The following is an 18,209-nucleotide window of genomic DNA, read 5'->3' as shown; positions in this document are numbered from 1 at the left end:
TTGTTATTGTGGAGAGGAAACCCTAAGGGATGCAGCTGTCCTCTTTCCTTTGGGCCATCTCACTGGATTCCGCCTTGCAGTGTTCCATAAACTTTGTAGGGAGAGCCATGGCTTGGGCTGAAGAGTGAGAGTAAAGACCCAGTGCTCATACATACATAAACCAGTCACAATTGGGTGGATGCTCGCAATATGTTCTCCAGCATGAGGGGGACTCGCAACAAAATCAGTATTAGCATATGGTACCAAATCCCTTCCTGCTTTTTATTTCCTCTGATGGCCCTGTGTATCCTGGAGGCAGCTCTAGGGATGGCAGCTGGCATCAATGGAGATGAGCCTGTAATTTTTCTACATCCCTGTTACATTCCTAATGTCTCTGTTTTCCTTTCAATCCTCCCTGCTTGTAGATACACATTTGGGAAGCCTGTTCCCGGCCTTGTGAACTTCCGTGTCTGCCGGAACTATGAAAATGCAGCCATGTCCTGTTATGGTGAAGAGTCTAGAGCAGTCTGTGAGGAGTTCTCTGGACAGGTGAGTCAGGATTACTCTGGTGGGAAGAGTGATTGGAGAAAGTGTTATTGAGCATGCCTTGTAGGCACAGGCTTGCTCTGAGTATGTACAAACTTAGTGTTAAAATGTGGTGAGGCACTGGCGCAGGTTGCCCAGGGAAGCTGTGGATGTCCCATCCCTGGAAGTGTTCAAAGCCAGGCTGGGTGGGGTTTTGAGCAACCTGGACTATTGGGAGATGGCCCTTCCTATGGCAGGTGAATTGGTGCTTAGATTGCCTTTAAGCCCCATTCCAACCAAAACCATTCTGTGATTCTGTGAAAATCCATGTATTTTAAGGACGGCTGAAGGATGAGAGAAGATTGGGTGCAAGATGAAATGTGAAAGGTAAAAATAAGGGGGAAGGTCTGAGCAATGTGTGTAAAGGCTGGAATCTGATGGAGAATTAAGAGATGAAATAACAGAAAAAACAGATGGAGTGTAGAGACTATAAGAGCAAAGACAGAAAAGCCATGAGCAATGAGAACAGAGTTGGAGTTGGTTTACACTGGAGACAGTGTGTGGGGACAGAAGCTGGTGTTAGAGGAAGGAAAGGAGCAGAAACCAGGAGAGAGTCTGATGCATTTTGAGCAAGAAGGAAAGAAATATGGGTTTAGCAGCTGTGGTAAAGACAGACAGGAAAAAACCCCACTTTTTTCACCTTTTAACTGGCAAGGGTGAAACTGAAAGGTGTTTGGAGCACAGACAGGTGCAACAATACTGGGTTAATTGGCAGAAGTTGGAGTAATAACTTGTGGAAATATGCCAGGAGAAGAAAGCATATAGATGTTCTTGTGGTCCCTGGGCTCTGATACAGCATAAGCCACATGAGTCTGCAGCTACCTGTTCCACTACTGTTGTTACAAATGTCAAAAGAAAATATAAATATTGTGGTTCTAACCTCTGTTCTAGGCACCTCTTCTGTGGAGACTTGCTTTATACATGAATCTGCTGAAGAGAGGTGGCAAGCTTTGGAAATACTTTTCCAGCTGTCATCCTCTTGCTACAAATACACAGGCTTTGGTTTAGGTATTGCTCATATGGCTTGCACATTTTAAGTAAGCAGCTTTATTTTCCAAAGAGCCTGATGCCTGACAAACATTTCTTATGTGGCACACATTGACTAATTCCCTATGCGCTCGTACCAAGTATTGGCAGCTTCAAGCTTCACAAACACACACAAAAATTGTCTAGTTTGCAAACCCTTTTTTCTCTAATCTTGCTGGAATATCTCAATATGCTTTTTGCCAAGTTATTTATGTCTTTTTCCAGTTTTGATAACAACAACTGAGGTAGATTATCTGTGAGGTTGTGGGCTTCTCTTTCCGTTCAGAGCAACACACAGTGATGGATTCATTAAGTTGGACCAGCATAAATGAGAATATAATGGTCTTTTTTGTTTTCCTCCAACAGACAGACATCTATGGCTGCATTTCTGAAGTGGTAAAGACCAAATTATTCCAGCTCAAGAGAAGAGGATATGAGAATAAGCTCCGTGTAGAGGCTAAGATTAAAGAGGAGGATACAGGTATGGATCATCTGGATGAAAGAGCCATGTGCTGGGCCCAGGAGAGACCAGCAGAGGGGCCTGCCCAGTAGGAATTAGGGATAAAAGCAGACTCTCTCTCTTCTGGAACCTTAGAGTTTTCCTGCCTCTAGTCCAGGACTATCAAGGAAAAAGTTTGTCCAGCAAAGGAAGGTTGGCCTAGAGTAAAAGGAATTCTGGTTAGGCAGAGGCAAATTAGTTCTTGCTTCTTTCTGCAGGAGTGGAGTTGACTGGAACAAGCTTCTCTGAGATCACAGCCACCATTAGCAGAGTCATATTTGAGCTTTCAGATACCTACTACAAGCGAGGAGTCCCCTTCTTTGGGCAGGTAGGGAAACCATGAGAATGGAATGCCATGAGTGCCAAGCAATGATGATACTGAATCTTCTGGTTAGATGTATGCCCCAGCTCTGCAAGGACACTGGACCTCAGTGCTGCTAATCCGTGTGGGTCTCCTTTCCTCGGAAGACTCTCAAACTGGGGAACAGGCACTGAGAGCACAGCCTTCATTCTACCCTTGCTCTTCTGTCTCTCCAGTCCACTAAAATTCTCCTCCAGCAGTCACGTGGTTAATTGGAGGCCTCAGTGGGGTGAGTGCATGTCATTCTCCACATCCACTCCTCTGACCCAGAGGCAGAGATAAGAAAGAGGCAGAGAAAAAGTATTCAGAAAGTTTGCAGCTGTCTCTGAAAGAGATACATGTAAAGTGCTGTTGAGGCTTCATTGTCTGACATGGGCTCAACGCCTTTACCTTGGTGTTCTACCAGTCCTGTTCAGGTGGCAGCCATCCCTCTCCTTCTAAACTGAGCTGGTTTTGCTCCTCCAGGTGAAACTAGTGGATGGGTCTAATGCTCCAATCGCCAATGAAACGGTGAGAATTTCTCTTCAAGGAGGACAGGAGCAAAACTATACAACGAATGAAGAGGGCATTGCAGAGTTTGCCCTAAACACTTCCTCATTGGCCTTGGAAAATGTTGGAATTAGGGTAAGTCCTTTGGGCAGAGAAGATAATGAAGCCCCCTACAGGGCTGGAGGGGAAGCTCTAAAATTTATGCTATATATGCAAAAGTACTTAGATTATTGTTCCTTGTTGTTTGTGTGAACTTTGACACCAGTTTGGTGGAAATAATCATACAGCAGACTGAGGTTCTGGGTCAAAATTGCACTTATTTTGTAAATATTTGATTTCTGCTTAGCAATTGCAATACAGGGTTAGAGGGAACATCAGGAGATCATAATAGTCCATTCTGCTCCAAGAGATCACCAACCCTATCTAGTTAAGGGTGGGTCTGTCTCCCATCTGCGCATCTCAGAATTTCAGAGTTTAATTTAGAATTTCAAGTTGCTAAGTACAGCTCCTGTTGGTTTTTTTTTTGGGGGGGGGGGTTTGCTTTGTTTTGGTTTGTTGTGGAATTTGTTCTTCTGGGACAAATAGGTGCTGCTGAGCATCTTCTTGTTAGTAGGAAATGCAATTTGTTGTGTAATATGCCTATTTTGTAATATCACATCCTGTAGTAGGAAATGCAATTTGTTGTGTAATATGCCTATTTTGTAATATCACATCCTGGAGCAGGGGAGAATAATTGTGTCTAGAATTATATTTGCTCTACTCCCGACAAGTCCCTTGTCAGACACTAAAACCGTTAAGAATTTTCCAGAAGCTACTACTAGATAGTTGAAGTTTTCAGATTTTTGTAGGATAAAGAAAAGGCAAGGATTCCCGAGTAATGAGAAAGATGAAGAAAAAAGGGCATGTGAGGCATATCAAATTCTCAAGCACCCTTCTAAATGTGAAAGATCTTCCCCTTGCTCTCATTTTTAAGAGGACCTGAACTCTCTCCTAAACTTCTATTCAGTTTAAATTTTGAATTATTAGTTGGAGATTGTCCTTCTTTTTTATAGCATCTGTAGCTTGATCTTGGCACTGGTAATATCTGAACTGAACAGCACTATCCCTTCTTCAGTGCCATGATAAGGAAAAAAATGAAAATTGTCATTTTTTCCCTTTAGACTAACTAGAATATTAGAGAGGGCAAGGCATTAGTGTAAAAAGCCCTTAAAGTGACACTGATAGGAAGCAAAAATCTGATATGATTCAGCTTGTTTGACACAAACTCCAGGTTCTGTGGGAGTGAGATCATTCCCAATGATTTGCTAAAGGTACCACCATCCTGTCTTGCACTTTCCAAACTCATGTGTTGGGATTTGTTTTGTTTTTTTTATTTTGTAGACTTTCATATTACTTCAGTACCAAATAAATACTAAATAAATATTACGCTGTGAAATTTTGTCTCCAGTTTGGCCACCTGTGTTTGAGGATCTGTGTATGTATTTTCTCCTTTTCCAGGCAGTTCATAAAAACAACATCTTCTGCTATGATCGTAACTGGGTTTTTCCATCCTATGGAGACCATTATCTCCAACTAAAGCGCTTTTACTCTCCCAGTAATAGCTTCCTCAAAATTGAGCCCAAGTCCAAGCCACTAAGCTGTGGCTCCACCACAGACATCTGGGTGCATTATATCCTTACTCCAGCAGCTATAGGAGAGCAGAAGAAAATCACCTTTTACTACCTGGTAAGTTTGCACCTGCCATACAGTGAGGTTGTCACTGGCAGTTATAGGGGGTTTAGAAATAAAAGCTGTGGTTTGTGGCTGCAGTCTTTAAACACTTTCTTGTCATCCTTCACATGATCTTTGGAAACAAAAAGGAGGGTCTGAGTTGGGAGTAAAAAGTAAGGATGTCCCTGCACCCTCTGGGTGAGCACAGGGATTCTGCTACAGGGAAGCAGAGATCCGGGGGTGAGCAGCAGACACAGAGCTCCGTTGCTCTCCTTGCAGGGCCCCTCACTTTCAGGTTTGGCTAATGCAAAACCACAATCACAACAAAGTTTCTCCTTCCATTCAGGTGATGGCCAAGGGAAACATTAAGCAAGGAGGCACTCACATTCTGGATTTGCACCAGGAAAGTGGTGAGTTCCTGTCCTCCACCAAATTTTCACTCTTATGGGGGGCTGGGCAACTGTGGCAGACATACACTCTGCTTCCATGTAAATGCAGGGATTGATATGTGCATGTCCTCTAAGACCTGGGAAAAGTTTGACCTTTATTTTCTCTGCCTTTCGGCTTTTCAGAGATTTGCTGTAATCCCCCGTGCCACTATCTTTCTCCTGACACTGCCTTTTCTGGGGCTCCAGTGCTCCTCAGAGATACATCTGATAGACTGTTTTGAGAAGCTGAAGCAAAATTCAGCATACTTCTGCAGTGGAAAACAGGCCTTTTTAGTCAGACAGGGAGACTTACACACCACTGTGAGCACCAATTCATCCCACTTGGGTGCCTGGAATTATATAATGGCTAGGATAAAGTTCAGCATAAAGTCAAACCTAGAATTTTGACTGCTCTAAGAGAAAGTTTTTTGCACCTAAAATTTTTGCCATTGTTTTGTATGCTAGACAATGGTGTCTTCTCACTACAACTGTCTGTACAAGCTGATATTGCTCCAGTGGCCCAAGTACTTGTCTACACCACAGTCTCCAGCAAGGAGGTGATTGCTGATTCAGCCAAGTTCTACACAGAATTATGTTTCAACAATAAGGTTAGTGTTCACTTCCTGAGGGAGCAGCCACCAGACTGCAGTGTGTTCAAGCTCACTTATTTAGATTCAGCCTGGTTAAGCTAATTTCTTTAGGTACACTAACACTGGACAGGCAACATATCAATTGTTGTAGGTAGCTTCACTGCTTACTGGTTTGTGCTAACCTGGAGGAGATCAACTGCTGGAAAAAAGTGCTAGCAGGGGCTACACTGATAAAATCCCCTTTAGCAACTGGTCAAACTGCTGATCCTGCAGATGGTCCAGGCTAAGAAAAAGAGGGCAACATCTTTGCAAGATGATTTTCTCTCCACATACAGTTTCTGGGTGGAGTACAGTGACTGGTCCTAGTTCAAGGACATGCTCCACTGTCTGATCGCATCTAGCCCCTATGTGGGATTGCCTCATCGCACTCACTCTGTGAGTGAAAACCCACAACCACCTTAATTTTATGAGCGATTGTGGTGCTTGAAGTTGCCATGATCTCTTGGTGCTGATTCCCCTGGCACTGCTGGAAGGGAGCAGTAGCCTAGGGGAAGTGTATACGCAAGTGAGCATGGATATGGGGACCTTGTAAAGTTAGAACTGAATGCACTCAGCTGGAAGGAAAAGTCCTGTGAGGGTAGGGCATCTGTGACATAGCCTTTCCTGTGCTTACAGGTGGACTTAAGCTTCTCCCCTTCAGAAGGCCTGCCTTCCTCGGATGCTCACTTGCAGTTCCAAGCCTCCCCAAACTCCCTCTGTGCTGTGCGTGCTGTGGATAAGAGTGTGCTCCTCATGAAGCCAGAAGCTGACCTGTCACCCACCTCTGTAAGTTCTTGGTCTGTGGAACAGGTCAGAGCCTACTCAGAGCAAGAGCAACCAGTGCTGCAGTGGAAGCAGGAAACAGTCCCTCTTGTCAGAGCTGACACAGGGAGGCTCCCCTGGGCTGCTTCTCATCTTCCTCTAGTGGGCAAAAAGATGAGAACTGGGCAGCAGTTGTTTCTTAGGGGTTTTGTGTGATTTTAGGGATGGTAGTTAGAAGCCTTTTTAAGGGACCTGCTTGTCTTGGCCAGAGCCAAATGCTGTTGTGTGTTTGATGATAATTTTTCAGTTATTCTCCTCATGCATGGATTAATTTTCTTGGGGTAGCATCTGGAAGTGTCAAAGAGTTTATTTGCCTTTTGCCAAGCAGAAAATGACAATCCCTGAGTAGGGACAAGGTATTGCAGATGGTTTGGCCAATGTAATTTTTTACATATTTGAGCCATAATAACCAGAGTAACATGAAGAGCATAAAAAAGATGCAGTATCTCCAAATTTTGATCCTTTTTTTGATTCCCAAATTCTTATTGCTCTTAGCACAGGGAGGACCATGGCAATGTGGATGTATGAGCTGGTGATGTGACTGTTGTGGTGCTTGTATCCAACTCCCTCAGTTGTGTTTCATAACAATGGACACTAAAATGCCAAATACTCTCTCTCTTTCTGCCAAGGTGTATGACTTACTTCCAGTGAAGGAATTCCATGGCTATGTCTATGATTCAAGAGTACCCTTGGAGGAGTCCCCATGGAATTGTGTGACTGTGGAGCCAATAGTTCAGGATGGGATCACCTATGTTCCAGTAATGGGGGCGAATGAAGAGGACGCTTACAGCATCCTAAGGGTATAGCCCCCCTGGCCTGGTTAGGGAGTGGAGTGGGAGAAGGTTTGAGAATGCTTAAGTCTTCTGTGGCATCATGAAAGTTAGCAAGGGAAGGGTTTCTGCATCTGAATGACCTGGCACTTCTTTTTATCCAAAGGCATATTCAGTGAGGATCATAAGCTTTACTTGTCTTGCCAGATATGCTTCACACTCAGTGGAAAAGGGATCAGTCTCAAAGTTTTCTTGCAAGAAAAGGTTTGAGGTTGACTTGAAGTGAGATTCTAATGGGAGGTAAATAATCCCATGCCATTATAGCTACCTCAGATAAATCAGTATGTCCTTGAGCTGCATTGTAGCCACAGATATTTAATTCCAGAGAGAAAACTTTATATCTACTTCCTGGCTAATCCTGACACCTAGGCTGAAATTGGACTGGAACCAGTATCCTAGAAAAAGAGGAGATAAATCCTTTGGGCTCTCTGAGCCGCCCAGGCACTCAGACCCAAGGATCAGGGGATCATCTCAAGGTCCAATCCATACACAGTAACAGCTTCTCCATTTTGAGGCGGTAAAATGCCAATGTCAAGTCTGCTGTGTGAATCTCAACAGGATTCAGTAATGAAAAAGCATGTTTGGTTTTTCTCCCATAGGAGATGGGTTTAAAGGTTTTCACAAATACCAACGTGAAGAAACCTCAGATTTGCAGCCCGAGTAATCGCATCTACCATGCCCATGCATCAGGTGGCCTAGGAGCACCTGCAGCCATGGTTGCAGAACCCATGTATGCAATGAGGGCAAGCGGTAAGGGAACTCAGTGTTGTTATTGCTTCTGTTCTCGACAGAGATCCTGTTTGTGTTTTGGGGTAAATACTTAAACAGGAGCTGGGGTTGTGAACTGAAACCTTGGAAGCAGTCCTGAGCTGATGAGTTCGCAGATTTCAGCTTCTGAATGGGTTGTGTAGGTCTACAGACAAACTTTGGTAACTCTACATAAGAATTCAGCAGAACCAGACAGTGTGCAAAGCCTGGCAGAGCAGAGAATATTATCCTGCTGATAAAGTCTCTATTCATTAGGCTTTTAGAGTAGACTTCTATTCCTAGATTATTGCTTACAGAGTGTCCAATACCATTTTCAGGCTGTTCTCATTGACTCGGCCAGTCTTACGTATGGTCAAAACCATGAAGTGGGTGGCAAATTTTTCAGTGATGAGTTGGTAGACTTTGGGAGCTTAGTATGGTAAGACATATATGATAGAAGTCCAGTCTGAAATGGATCCATCCTATTATCCTATTTTTAAGGGCTATCTTAATTCTTACACTGTAACAGTTAGAGCAACAGAATTGGCCCTATCATCCTTCAGTCTCATATTAAGTAAAATATCTTAGAATTTTTAAGTTATTCTAGCTGGATAGCTGATTCAAAGAATTTTTCTTTGGCACTAGAACCTGTTCTTTTGTATGTGTCCAGTTTGAAAACAATTTCAGCTTCTGACAGAAGTTGCTAAGATGGAGGATAGATGCCTTTCAATTATTTTAAACTGAAATAACCATCACTAAGAACACTGATAAACTACAATAGAAAAACACAAGCAAGCTGCCTGCCACTTTTGCCAGGAGCAATGTAATCTAGCTCTGATAGCATCTTTCACCTGTCCCTGAGACCTTCTCAGGCTCTGGAGATGCATGTTGCACAGTTAGTATGAATACCTGTTGGCTACTCAATTGTTATCCAAATGCAGAAATTCAATTAGCCAAAGTAAAGATGACAAAAATTAGAATTTCTTTAAGAACTTTTCTTCTTTTTCTGCTTGGATGCATTTCTTTTTCTGTTTGTGAAAGCTAAGCAAGCCAAGTCCCACTCACCCCATATTTGTTTTCCAGTTATTGCAAAGTAAAGTAAAACAATATGTTTAAACAAATTTCATCTCAAACACATAATATTTTATTTGGAATAAATTTTGTATGTGAAAACTTTATTTTAATCAAAATAGCTCTTTTTACCCTTCCCGTACTCCAGCTGCTTGTTTTTATTTTGAGCATTTTCAGCCTAGTTCTTGAGGAGGCCATAGCTTTGACAGGAAGTTGGTACTCTGAGTCACAATGACCCTACAAAAACCACTTCAACAGAGGGATGTTCCATTGCTGGCTGGACTGATTAGGATGGAGAAGAACATCACATGAAGGCTGTGCCTGAAAGAGAAAAGGCTGCTTGTATAGAAGGTCCTAAATAAGTTTTTGCTCTAAGTCCTTTTTTTTAAAGCTGTAAAATGCTGGCTTCCAAACTTTGAGGTCTGCTGGAGACCAGCAGAAAATAATGGAAGGCTAGCTCTTCTTGCCAATAAGCCCTGGCCCTGAAACTCCACTGCTGTTGGTACCACGGCTCACTACAACCACAAGCATCTGCTTCTGATTGACACTTTCTCAGATTGAAGCATGATGCTGATATAGGTCTTGCTTGTCTGGAATTATCAATAGTTGATTTCTTTTATATCTTACCACATTCAGGCATTCCATCAGAGAGAACTTCTAACCAATTAAGCACTCCTGAAGAGGTGACAGAGACAGTCCGAAAGTATTTCCCAGAAACCTGGATTTGGAGTTTAGTACCTATAAGGTGAGTACCTTGAGCTACCTCATTCCTTTTTAATAAGACTGGGTTTATAATATGAAAACATGAATCCCAAAGTGTTTGTACTTCATTGTTTGCAGAGACTATTCGGCAATCCTCTGGGATGAAATTACTTTCAGCCATTGTTAGGTCTGTCCAAAGAGTGGACTGGAAGATGTAGAGTGGTCCTACAGTAGCAAATGTACTGTGCCCCATCATTCACACAGCAAATACTGTTCAGTAGGCCAAAATGGGTGCAGGTAGTCACCAAAATGCTGTAACATTGATCCCTCTGTCCTTGCTGTCTGTGCTTTACCAGCTCTGAGGGAAAAGCTGATCTAGAAGTGACCATCCCTGACACCATCACTGAGTGGAAAGCCAATGCATTCTGCACTTCAGCTGACACAGGCTTTGGCCTGTCCCCAACAGTCTCCCTGAGAGCCTTCCAGCCCTTCTTTGTGGAGCTCACCATGCCCTACTCTGTGGTGCGTGGGGAGTCCTTCACGCTGAAAGCCACCGTTTTCAACTACCTGCCTGCCTGCATCAGGGTAAGGGAGGTTTAAATGACTCTCTGTAACTGGGTACCTTCTTGTGCACCCCTTGCCTTCACCTAGCCTTCTTAACTTATCTCTCAGTAGCCGTAGACCCTTTGCCCCAGACTTTTTATGTTATTTCTCCTATACACTCCAAATGCAGAACCCCCAACTCTAGTTCCCTGCTCCTTTGCTACTGAAGAAATAGCCGTTTCTACGGCTTCCTAACTCCCTGTTTCTCATTATCACCCTTTCTTAATTGCACCTCTCTCTACAACTGGCAGGTCAGTGTGACTCTGGCTCAATCTACTAATTTCCTGGCTACTCTGGTGGAAAAGGAGGAAGAATCTCATTGTCTCTGTGAGAATGGGAGGAAAACCGTGGCTTGGCTGGTGACTCCCAAATCTCTAGGTAAAGGTCTCAGGGTTTCCTGAAAACTGCAGGAAGGGTTTCTTTGTGCTGTTCTCCCTGTTCAGTATTGGATATCAGAGCAACACATTTTTCTGGGAAGCACTTCAGTTGAGTGTGTCTGATCTGGGGGGCAAAGACTGATATTTGGGAAGTAAAGACTGGGGGGTTCATAGGGCCCAACTCTGTGTCTGGCATCACATGCAGTACCATCAAGCCCTATAGCCCTTGGACAGCATCTCCTGAGGCCAGAGACATTGCTGGCCAGCAGAGATGTTCTGCTACCTCCATTCCTCCCAGAGACTAGGGAGGACATGGGATCTTCACACTTTGTTTTTGCAGCAGCTTTGGCGTGCATGCAGGGCAGCATGTGCTGAACAGCAGTGGGGCTGGTCACACTCAGCTCTGTGGTGTCCTAGGTTCTGTGAAAGAGTCTCCAAAATAGGTCACCTTTCAATGACAGCACAGCTTGTGTAGAGAGCTTGGGCTTTGTGGGAAAGAAGCAGGGCCCAGCTGTGACAGAAATCTCCATCCATGAGCCTGCAAGGTGAAACTCCTGAACGTAGCAGTAAATCCCATTGCCTGGCTCTGTGTGGCAGGGCTGACTGACCCCTGTTTCCTCCAGGGCAGGTGGAGTTCTCAGTGACCACTGAGGCCCTACAGAACCAGCAGCCCTGTGGGAACTACATCGTGGAGACCCCTGAGAAAGGGCGGAAGGACACGGTCATCAGACAGCTGCTGGTGGAGGTACGTGGGCTGTGGGAAGGGAGGACTGAGCCTTTAGCTTACACAGTGGTACAACTGGATGGCATGCTAGATAATCTCATCTAGCTCCCGTTCCTGTTAGGACAGACCAGATGATCTTTTGAGATCCCTTCTAACCTGGTCTGGTCTATGATTTTACGGCATCACTATGCATCATGGCAATATGATTGTCTTGCATCATCTTTGTACTTTGGCAGGGCTGCATAAAGACTTCAGGTTAATAATATGCCTTGTGTCTCCTGGTGCAATTAACTTTTCCTGTAACTTCAACTGTAACTGCAATGCATCCTTCCCTTTAGCTTCCATCTATCACCTGCTATTTCAATGCACTGTCTTTACAGCCTCTCTCCTTCTTTTGACACGTTCCCTGTAAATGTGCCAGTCAGCACATACTGCCTCTCTGGCTCAGAGTGGCCAAACAAACTGCCTCTTAAGCTGAGTGTTTTGCAATTATGGTTTGGCAACAAAGACTGGCACCAGGACAAAGGTGAGGGATTCACAAGCACCTATGGGAATTTGATGACCGTAAAGAAATCACCTTAAAACTACACATGAAAACACGGTGAAATTTTACAGCTTACCCATTTCCTGTGGCAGGAAGAGTTGCTGATGTGATGTGGAACAGAAGGAAATACTATGTGGCAGTATTGGATAGCCTTTACAGGAAATCATTAGTTTGTTATATTCTGAGGGTGGTAATCTGGCAATGAGGTTCTATGTTCTGAGCTTTCCTCCGTATCATAAAACCCCCTAATGTTTGCCCACCACGTGCTATCAGTAGTGTCAACAGATACTGCAGCGTACTACATCCTCCCTTTCTATTGTTTGCATGCACAATTTTTTTCCCCTAAAGCATCTGCAGCATTTCAATAAATAGCACTGCAGACTTCTCTTCAGCACAGACCTCTGTAATGCTGCAGTCCCTTTGTCACAAGGATGTTAAGTGTCTCTCACTGTGTGCAATAGTTGCAGGTCATTCATTAGATGGTCCTCCAGTGTTCTCCTCTCCTTTTCCTCTTCTTCCTCCACATACAACACCAGTCATCTAGGATAACATTTCTTTGATTTGCTTAAGTTATTTCAGAGCTCTGTATTTCAGGGAATGTTTGTGACTGCCTCTCCTTCTTCAGTTCCCTCACTTTTCTTTTTACATATCCCTCTGTCCTTGTGAGGATTCCTGTCTATATTTCCTCTTTCACTAATTTCTCACCTCTCTTGTTTTCCTTCATCCCATCCAAGCCTGAAGGAATTGAGAAGGAAACAACCCAGAATTCTGTGCTCTGTGTAAAAGGTAAAGCCCATTCTCTATTTGTTCCTGTGTGGTTTGAGGGGTGGAATGTTGGAGGCCTGCCTGTATCATATTCCATGTAGTCTGACATTTTTGAATATTCAAAACATGCCCCATTGGTATGGAGTTTGAGACATAAGACAGAAGAAAGTCCTAAAGAATTGACCTTCCTGCCTAAGCATCAGGGTATGAGCTAGGACAGATTTAGCATGGATGTTTGCATCTCTACTCTCTAGTTTTGGCACTGGAGTTACATATCCTCTTGTTTTCTTGCACACTCAGGAGGAAGTTGTACACACATGATCTGCAGTGCTTAGAAGTGGCTGGGAGTGGTTTCATGCAGAGATTTTGTTACAGCCAGGGAAATATGAAGTAACTGAAATCGGGGCATTTCTAATAGGAAGAGTTCCTGTTGTTGCACTGAGACCCCCTCCCTTTCCATTAGCCATTTCTTGGAACTGCACTGAAGCTGTTTGGGTCTTGTTTCTTTCTCAGGAGTGCCTGTGAAAGAGGAGTTTTCCCTATTGCTACCTGAAAATGTGGTACAAGACTCAGGCAGAGCATATTTCTCAGTGCTGGGTGAGTTAACAGCTTCACAGTAGAACCATGTGCTGTTTCTGACTCCTTGTGTTGACCTCCTACCTCACAGCTTTTTCTCTTGGTTTCTAACACAGCTTATTCTTGTCTTTAATCTCTTCTGTCCTGAGCACTTTCCCTTCTGTTTGTGCTATTCCTTTTCCTTTTCTGCAAGCCTTTTTTCTCAGCCTTCTCACCTTTCTCTCATGCCCTAACCTTTCTCTCATTTCCCTTTTTTCTTTTTCTCTGATGTTCTGTGTTCTGATCCAGGATCTTTATCAATCCAGATTATCTTTTGTTCTTCTCTGATATCTCCTGCATCTGTCATTCAGTAGCTTCCCCTGATTCTGATAGCCAGCCCTAAATATTGTTAACATCTCTCTGGTACCTCCTGCTCCTCAGGTGACATCATGGGCACTGCCATGCAGAACCTGCACCAGCTCCTCCAGATGCCCTTTGGCTGTGGGGAGCAGAACATGGTCCTGTTTGCACCCAACATCTACGTCCTGGACTATCTGAACAAGACAGGGCAGCTGAGTGAGGAGATCAAATCCAAGGCCACTGGATACTTAGTGAGCGGTGAGCTGGGACATGGATTTTGCTTCTGCTTTGGCTTTTTTCTAGATCCTGCCTGGGGTAGATCTGCCAAATGCTGGCCAGATGTTGAAAGAGGTTTTCTCTTATACACAGATGGTCTCTGCTGTATACCTGAGGGGGCCCTTTGCTGCTTTTTTCTTTATTATTTTGTGTTGCTTAAGCATTACTGTACCTGATCATTGCAACTACTTTTCTCATGGGGTGGCAATGCAGTGCAGAGTTGTCACTGCTACAGTGATTCACTGATTGTCATTTATAGGTCCTGTCATCCTTCTGAAGAAAGGCAAGTGTTGCTTTCCCTCGTTCATGGAGGTGGGGATGTACCAGCACTGCATATTGGTTAGGATAGGACAGACCTATGCCTCTCCCATTTGCTTTTGCTGATGAAGCTATTTTTCTATTTCCCCATCCCTCAGCAGATTCTTTCTTGCATCTGAATCTTGCCTTATCTTTCCATTGCAGGTTATCAGAGGCAGCTGAACTACAAGCACCAAGATGGTTCTTACAGTACCTTTGGACAACGTTATGGCCAACCAGGGAATACCTGGTGAGATTTCAATGCCACCTATGCATCTCCAATATGCTTCTCTTTCTCACCCACACATTTATAATAAATACTGCCTGACAGTAAATAGGAAATCCTGTTGTAGACCAGCAGACTTTCCAGAGCTGGTGTGGTCCCCAGGCTGCCTCCTTCTTAATAAATAGGCTACATCAGCCAACTTATGGCTGAAGTGCTTCCTTCTACCAGTGGCTCCGAGGACCATTACAAACAAAAGGAAAATAGAGATAAACTGGGGAAGAAGGGAGCAGGGATTTAACACCCTGACTGAAGAAGGCTGAAAAGTTGCAGTGGCAGCTCTTCTAGACTGGCGTCTGCTGAGAAGTCTGCTGGAAAAGATGGTTCCATATGGAAACATATGAGGAAACACAAGTGGAGAGGTTGATAATCCAAGAACAGTGCTGAATAGTTGTTTTTCTAAGTGTTTGTATGCTACTAAGCAAAGACAGGCTGGAGGACCATGTGTGTTGCCATTTTGACTTATTGAAAAGTTTTGACTTGCTCCTGTATATCATTGTCATGTGTTTTCAATTTCAAGTAAGGATAATAATGGAAGAACTGATCACCCTCAGTTTGCTTTCAGTTTCTGAAATGGTAATTGGTTTTTGACAACATGTTGGCTTCTAACCATATGCCTGCTTCTTTTCCATAACTGCTTGCAACAACTCTTAACAAAAACTCTTTAACATGTTCTGCTTTACTTTAAAATTCTAGGGGAGTTCTGAGAAATCCATGAAGCATGGATTTACAGTTTAAGCATTCTACCAGCAGACCACGAGCTTGCAGGAATTTAATTATCCTTCCTTGTAATTTTGAGTACTTCTCTTATGCATATTTAACTAATTGGCATGCAATTATGGATATTTTTCAAAGACAGATCAACAATCGTTGTCCTTTAAACTGTAGCCTCAACACAAAGAGATCACAGGGTTTTTTGAGCCAAAAATGAGAGACAAAAATCAAAGTGGAAAGCAATTTTTGGACAGAATTTTTTGAGGTGAGGATATAATATACATACAGTCTGACTAATCGGCCCACAGTTTCCCAGGTCCTCTTGCATGTTTCCAGATAGATGAAGTGTACATGGGCCCTCTCAATTGAAATAGGCAACAGACCTGCTCAGGCCCTTTCTTTTTCTCACTTTCAGGCTCACAGCCTTTGTCCTCAAGTCCTTTGCCCAGGCCCGGCATCACATCTTCATAGAGGAGAAGCACATCCAGGATGCTTTGCATTGGCTGTCCTACAAACAGAAGGAGAATGGCTGTTTCCAGAGTTCTGGGACACTCCTGAACAATGCCATGAAGGTAACAAGTCTGGTTGTTTTTTTGTGAGGCTAGAGCTTGGCCATAAGTCAGATGGGGCCAGTTGAGCTTCTTGAGGACTTAGGGAGATGGGATATTCCCATGCCAATGGCAAACGTTGGGGAGGGAGCCACACACCATTCTGTATTTATCGGAGATACCTTCAGGTCAGCTGCAAAAGGAAGGAGGCAAGCTAAAGGACTGCAATGCAAAATAGTGCATTGCTCCTACTGGAGTGGGAGAAAAGACTGAGGATATGAAGGTGGGTGGGGTCAGCATCTGCCTTTGTGTTTCCCTGCAGGGTGGAGTGGACAACGAGGCCACGCTGACAGCCTACATCACTATCGCGTTGCTGGAGATTCCCCTGCCTGTGACTGTATGTGTCTGCATCCTAACTTGGGCCACTTCTGCTGTGTCAGTCAACACACTATTGACCAGAATTTGCTCCAGATTGGAAAAATTACTTGGTTGTTGAGCCCTGTGGTATATTAACTGTCATATTTGCTATATCTGGGAGATATTGTATCCTACTTGTTTCTAGACCTCCTTCCATCAGTCCCCTCCTGAAAGTCCAGTAGGATGGTGTGCTTTCAGTGAGGCAAAAGCCTAATTTCTCCCCACCCTCCTAATCACTGGCTTCCTTTCCCCCGCACTCAGTGGTGAGGAATGCTCTGTTCTGCCTGGAAACAGCAGCAAAGCAGAAAGAAAACCATGTGTACACCAAGGCGCTGCTGGCATACGCCTTTGCCCTGGCAGGGAACAGGGACCAGCGGAAGGCATTGCTTGACTCACTTGAAAAGGAAGCTGTGAGAAAGGGTGAGTGTTCCTGGTGGGATGTGGCTTTCACCAGCCTTACACCTTCCCTTGCTAGATTGGCTTTTGCTGGTGGGGCAGTGCCTGCAGGCACCGGCCTCTGTGGGCAGGCAAAGGTGCAGGGAGAGGAAAGACTTGTGCAAAGGGATTACTTTTCTGAGAGGTTCCTCTCAGGGCCCAGTCCTTCTTCTCTGCTCCGAGGGAGCTCACCAGGAAGCACCAGGCACCATTCCCTTGGTGCTGAGCCCTTGGGGGGCTCTGCTCCCATCTCTCCTCAGCCCCTCCTCTCGCCATGCCAGGCACTGCTTAGCAAAGGCTTAGCAATGCCCAGGGGCCATTCCTTCCTTCCTTCCAGGGCATGGGCTCAACACAGAGCAAAGGTGACCTTGCAGAGCACAAGGCATGTCAGTCAGAGGAGAGATGGGTGTGCTGAGAGAGAAAATGAGCATACAGGGCATTTTGGAGGCTGCAGCACAAGTTCTGAGTTGTCAGGGGAAATCCTGTAATCCTTCAGAATTATTCTGTTTAAGTCAGGCTGGACAGTGGGTTTAACCAAGCTGTGGGGATTGGAACTGTGAAGGGAGTGTCCCACACACCTATTGTCTTCTCCACCTGTAGGTGACTGGTAAGCCCTGATCACATTCTTTGGGCCATTTGGCCTCACAGAGTTTGTCACTGCCTGAGCCTGGCATCTCTACTCAGAGAGGGAAGGAGTGGCATCCTTCTGAGGTCTCTGGTTCCCTACAGTGCCCAAGTCTATAAATGTCAACATGAATGTGGATTCTAGGACGAAGTGGTGTCTAGGCCTGAGGCTCAGCAGTCTCATACTCACTGTAAACCTGCAAAATGTGTAAACCTGACCCGTCCCACTTCACCCTGCATGACAGACACATCCCGGGGGCTCTGTCCTCCCAGCTGGGTCAGGCAGCAGGTCAGGAAGTGCCTTGCAGGATTTACCAGTAACAGCTGCTTGCTGTCTCTCTCCCTGGCTCCTGTGAAGATGGCTCTGTTCACTGGCAGCGGCCTGGCAAGGAGCCCGAGGCTGATCTCCCGTTCCATCGCTACCGAGCTCCCTCTGCAGAAGTGGAGATGACGGCCTACGTGCTCCTGGCCCAGCTCACCTCGCAGCCAGCCCCTGCCCAGGAGGAGCTGGCTTCTGCATCCCTCATTGCAAAGTGGATCAGCAGCCAGCAGAATCCCAATGGAGGCTTCTCCTCCACCCAGGTGAGCTGCTTCCCTCCGGCCACCTCACACATCGAGGTGTCCCAGAAGATAGGATGTGTCAGAGAGCCAGGTGGGAGCACAGGAAGTTTTGTCAGGAAGGTGGGAACTGTAGCCCTGCAATGGATCCATGCAGTACCTCCCATGACTGCCAAGTTCCTGAGAGGCTGCAGACAAAGATGTCAGGTAGTGCCCCTGGGAAGGGAAATATGCTGAAGCTGCTCTTTCCC

General features: G+C 44.9%; 1 protein-coding gene across 1 annotated transcript in view; it reads left to right on the top strand.

Moving 5' to 3' along the window:
• Positions 1-18,209, top strand: part of LOC102035141 (alpha-2-macroglobulin-like) — a 29,584-nt gene that overhangs the window by 6,973 nt on the left and 4,402 nt on the right. The window contains exons 8-29 of the mRNA XM_031062290.1: positions 405-528; positions 1,957-2,071; positions 2,308-2,417; positions 2,916-3,074; positions 4,437-4,664; positions 4,996-5,059; positions 5,543-5,685; positions 6,343-6,492; positions 7,158-7,328; positions 7,958-8,108; positions 9,813-9,921; positions 10,235-10,463; positions 10,733-10,859; positions 11,482-11,603; positions 12,861-12,912; positions 13,405-13,488; positions 13,888-14,064; positions 14,545-14,629; positions 15,792-15,948; positions 16,247-16,321; positions 16,596-16,761; positions 17,759-17,982. Coding sequence (XP_030918150.1) covers positions 405-528; positions 1,957-2,071; positions 2,308-2,417; positions 2,916-3,074; positions 4,437-4,664; positions 4,996-5,059; positions 5,543-5,685; positions 6,343-6,492; positions 7,158-7,328; positions 7,958-8,108; positions 9,813-9,921; positions 10,235-10,463; positions 10,733-10,859; positions 11,482-11,603; positions 12,861-12,912; positions 13,405-13,488; positions 13,888-14,064; positions 14,545-14,629; positions 15,792-15,948; positions 16,247-16,321; positions 16,596-16,761; positions 17,759-17,982 — 3,022 coding nt within the window. The remainder of the gene's footprint in view (positions 1-404; positions 529-1,956; positions 2,072-2,307; positions 2,418-2,915; positions 3,075-4,436; positions 4,665-4,995; positions 5,060-5,542; positions 5,686-6,342; positions 6,493-7,157; positions 7,329-7,957; positions 8,109-9,812; positions 9,922-10,234; positions 10,464-10,732; positions 10,860-11,481; positions 11,604-12,860; positions 12,913-13,404; positions 13,489-13,887; positions 14,065-14,544; positions 14,630-15,791; positions 15,949-16,246; positions 16,322-16,595; positions 16,762-17,758; positions 17,983-18,209) is intronic.

The sequence above is a fragment of the Geospiza fortis genome, unplaced genomic scaffold, assembly GCF_000277835.1.
Source record: "Geospiza fortis unplaced genomic scaffold, GeoFor_1.0 scaffold286, whole genome shotgun sequence".
NCBI lineage: Eukaryota > Metazoa > Chordata > Aves > Passeriformes > Thraupidae > Geospiza > Geospiza fortis.
Note: the sequence above shows the minus strand (reverse complement) of the source record. Positions and strands in the feature narration are given on the sequence as shown.